Here is a 4,788-nt window from a genome sequence, read left to right on the forward strand (position 1 = left end):
CTTGATTACTACCCAATTAAGGGTAGAATTGGTCTGCGTTACCAACATTAAGATCGGGAGTTCGGTTAAGTGAGGGGAAGGTACGAGCCCCCTACGCGCTCGTTCTTACGAATGGTACCTAATTAATTAGGAAATTATCCCAAAGTAAACTTAAAAAGCCTTTTATGTTACACCTTATGTGAATTTACAAAATATACAAACAAAGAAATTAATCACAAAAATATACATAATATATATTCCCTCAGAACTAAAGGTACGTGAAGCCCGAAAGCTCATACCCTCTCATTAAAATCATAGGGATAAAAATCAAGAAAATACTTTACAAAATACATTCCCAAATTTTGGAAATCTTATAGGATTTTTCTAAGTACGAAAATACTAGTTTGGGAGGTTTTTTGAACTCAAATGGTGTAAAAAAATTGATTTACAAGTCTCAAAATATTTTTCTTGACTTTTTCTATTTTTATGATTTTTTTATATTTTTCCACATTTTGTAGAACTTTGAAATAACAAAAAAAAAAAAAAAAAAAAACAAAACAAAACAGTGAAATTCAATTCAAAAATGTTTTCAGAATTTTCTCCTAATTTTCTATTTTTATGGTTTTTCTGTAGTTAGTCGAATTTTCAAATAGCTAATAAAGGAAATAATATAATATTAATACTATTGGAATTGGTGTGATCCCAAAGGGGGGGGGGATGAATTGGGTTTTAAAATTTTTTTTGCTAATTTAAATAATTCGTCGATTCACCACAGTATCATATCCCATTCAACATGTATACGTGTATGTAAAGCGAGTTTAACAATAAAAGCAAACATACACGTGTGCGGTATCTTATTTAAATCAAATGTATGCATGAGAATCATTTCAACGTTAAATAAACATTCATACACATGCTGAAATTAAAGTGCAGGAATTTAAATAAGATAGAAAGAGCGACACCAGATTTGTTATCGAGGTTTAGCCAAACCAGCCTACATCCCCGCCTTGGGCTTACCCCCAAAGATTCCACTATACTTGCTCACTTAATCGAGCGGAGTAAAAACCTTTTACATCCTTTCCTTACGGGGCGAGGAAAACCTCAGCTCAATTACTAGGCTGAACCAAACTAGTCTCACTTGCGAGGCTGAGACTCCCCAGTTGAATTACGGGCTGAACTAGACCGGTCTCATTTATGGGGCTAAGACTCCCCAGTTCAATTAACGAGCTGAACCCAATCGTTACAAAAAAATATTTTTGTACATATGAAAAAACTTCTAAATACAAGCATAGATGTACACATTAAAGCTCTAAGATGTATGTACTCTCTTATGATATGATTTGAGCTTCGTAGAGTAAAGGGTGTGTTTCTAAATAATCAGCGCACAAATATGTGTATGAAAATATGAGTATTATGTTCTCCAACATAGATTTATGCAAATGTGAAAAGCTTGGAGAATCTAGGAGTTAAGCTCAATAAAATGTTTGTGCAATAAATAACTTCTCCCAAAATATATTTATCAAATAAATAATCTGGGAGAACACCTAAGCAATATTCTCAGAAATGTTTTTCAAATATTTGATGCCTACTGAGAATATGTGCAAATGAAATGCCCTAAATAAAATACTCTCCTCAAAGAAGATTTTGAAATAAATACATGAAAGAGAGTTGGAGAGATTTGAATAAAAGATATTTGACCCCAAAAGAGTGATTTAAACAATAAAAAACATTTTGAGGGAACTTTAATTAACCAAACATTATAGAGAAATTTAAAGTTAATCAAAGTTGCTAATATGGAATAATGAGGGAGTGTTTATAGAGTTTGTGAAAAATATGACCGTTGGGGACATGCTCGGTATTTTGAAAAAGTTTAATTAAGTTTAATGACGTTTTAAACACTTAAAAAATATTCCAACCCGAGAGCACCGGTCGACCAGAAGACTTTTAGTCGACTGAAGTTCATATGGCTCGGTCGACTAGGCCAATTTTGAACTTCAAGGTTGGTCGACCAGGAAGGGCGATTTTTCCAAATTAGCGCTGTTCAGTCGACCAGGGTGAAAATGAACTAAAGGTTCGGTCGATCGGAAGAGGGGATTTTTCAAAACAGCGAGGTTCGGTCGACCGAGAAATTTTGAACTGAGAAGTTCGATCGACCAGGTTGTTGGGGCTTTTCCCGAGGACCCTCAGTCGACCAGAGTATTGGAGTACATTTTAGGCTCAGTCGACCAGGTGGTCAAAAAGTTGACTTCCTAGGAGGTTCGGTGGACCAGGGCTATTTGAACTACAAGAGTTCGATCGACCGCAACATGGTCAACTGTTGACCTGGACCTAGGTTCGGTCAACTGGGCTACAAATGAACTATGAGGGTTGGTCGACCGAAAGTGCAAAGCTTGTGCATTTCGGTCCTGTTTGAGCCAACGATCACCCTATTTCAAATGAACAAGTATGGGTATGCATAAGTGAGTGTCCTAAGGTCATTTCTAGGTCCTTTTTGAAGACACCGAAAAAATACGGTGTCGGTTGACCTTTTCGTAAACTTAGTTCTAGTCCCGATTTTGACCCTAAAGCTATTCCAAAAATTTTGTATGATTTTGGTCTATTTAGATAAGAGTTGGTGAGATGTGTTGGTCCCAAGGGTCTATCTACGGTCGTTCTGAGCATTCAAACACATCATGCAGATGCATGCAATATTACAGACCAAAGATAAAAAATAAATGCATATACAAATTAAAAACAAATGTCTTCATCTTTTTGCTCTTCCGACTTCATGGAATGCGTTTGATCGTTTAGTCTTTAAGTGTTGCAAGCTTCCATCGTCGTTGTTTTATGTGTGTGTTAAATTAATGGACCTGTTCACATGCTAAGTACACACATAAGAAACATGTGCATTGTCAATATCAAAATAGGGATCAGACTCAAAAAGTCAACAAATATTATATATATCATAACACATAAGTATCATATATCATAATACTCAAAATTTCAATGATAAAGCCTCAGTATTCACAATCAACCCAACCCTAATAATACAACCTAGATGTGCGTATGACAACAGCAATGAAGAAAACCCAAAGTAATGAATATTCACTCATAATGGAAACCCTAAATATGCATCTATTATATATTAAACATATCAACAATAAAATAAACCCTAAATGTGAATATAGCACCAACAATCAAGAAAACCTAATATGAATATCACACAAATAAATGAAAACCTTAGAAATGCATATTAAACATCAAGAACAACGTAAACCTTATAATGTGAATATTAACATTTTATTAAATACTACCTAATAAAATCTTATAATATGAATATTACATACGTAACAATAAAAACCACACCCCACATTGTAAATATTAATGTTTTAATAACTACAACTATATTAAAATTCTCATAACAATTAGAACAACTAATGTCATAGATCAAGAACCTTAGAAAACAGTACGACAAAAAATAAATATATGACAACAATAAAACGAAAACTTTAACAATAATATTCAACAACCATAATACTATTTATTTAACATATATACAATAAAATAATAACAAGAAAATTCAAAATTTAAAACTTGAGATGAGCCCCAACAAACAAAAACCAATCCTACAAAAATAAAAACAAACCAATTAATATTTACAGTAATAATAAAAAAATAAAAAAATAAAAGAAAATAAAAAAAATCACGTGTGTGTTGGGCATACACAGTGTGAGCGGTTGTGTGTGTTCACCCTGTGTGTGTGCGTGTGTGAGTGCGTACAAACCCAGGAGACTCACCTAGAGGCTGCCGAAGATGAATTGCTGCGGAGGGGATGACCGGAGCTGTGAGGAGCAGATGGTGGAGGATCTCGCCGGGAGACGGTGACGGCGATGGCGATGGACGCGGGAGTGAGCGATGGCGACGACGTGGCGGTTGGCGATTGTTGTTCCGAGAGGTGTTGCGGAAGTTGTAGTTGGTGCGGCGCGTGGCTGGATTGCGATGGCGACGGAGAGGTGGCGAGGGGCGACGGAGCTGCTGGTTTGCTGCATTGCTGGAGTTGGTTTGGCTTGAGTGAGGGAGATGGAGGGTGGGGTCGTCAAGTGGGGGTGTTGCCGCTGCGACAGACCAATGGCTGTGTGCCTGCGTACTAGGTGGGAATCATAATACCTCAAAACTGAAATCTGGGTAGCAGGGAGACGGACGTGAGGGAGATGGATATGGCAGCTCTGTGATGGTGAGGTGACTGAGAGATAGAGAGGTGAGAATGGAGCAGCTGTGGTCATTCTTGGGGTCTCTCTTCCAACTGTGAAGGCTCGCCAGAGAAGCAGGGGGTTGCTGCTGCGTGGAGAGGAGAGTAAGGGAGATGGGAGACTCAGGGAGATCGCTGGGCGTGGAGGTTGTGAGGGAGAAAGAAGATGAGAGGCTTAGGTTTTTTTTTTTTCCTGTATTTGGTGTCTCCGCCCCCCTTTGTGTGTTGTTTACCTTCTTATTTATAAAAAAACAAAAAAACAAAACCTTCTTTTATTTTTATTTTTATTTTTATACTTCTATGGTAATAATAAATATGGTAATAATAATAATACAAATATTGCTAATAATAATAATAATAATAATAATAATAATAATAATAAGGTTTGAAAATAATGATAATACTAATAAAAATAGAAATAGTAAAAATAATTATAGTAAAGTAATAATAAAATAGAAATAATAAGAATGATAAAAATAATAAAAATAATAATAGTAAAGTAACAATAATAATAATAATAATAATAATAATAATGATGATGATGATGATGATGATAATAATAATAATAATAATAATAATAA

The 4,788-nt window shown here is 35.3% G+C and overlaps 1 protein-coding gene across 1 annotated transcript; it reads right to left on the reverse strand.

Annotated features, from left to right (window-relative positions):
• Positions 1–3,555: 3,555 nt before the first annotated feature.
• On the reverse strand, positions 3,556–4,269 carry LOC131168400 (uncharacterized). Its single transcript, XM_058127777.1, has 2 exons — positions 3,756–4,269; positions 3,556–3,584 (listed from the first exon to the last, which is right to left on the reverse strand). The coding sequence occupies exon 1, from the start codon at positions 4,239–4,241 to the stop codon at positions 3,756–3,758; it is 486 nt and encodes a 161-aa protein (XP_057983760.1). The 5' UTR covers positions 4,242–4,269; the 3' UTR covers positions 3,556–3,584.
• Positions 4,270–4,788: the final 519 nt, after the last annotated feature.

This window comes from Malania oleifera, chromosome 11, assembly GCF_029873635.1.
Source record: "Malania oleifera isolate guangnan ecotype guangnan chromosome 11, ASM2987363v1, whole genome shotgun sequence".
Taxonomy (NCBI): domain Eukaryota; kingdom Viridiplantae; phylum Streptophyta; class Magnoliopsida; order Santalales; family Ximeniaceae; genus Malania; species Malania oleifera.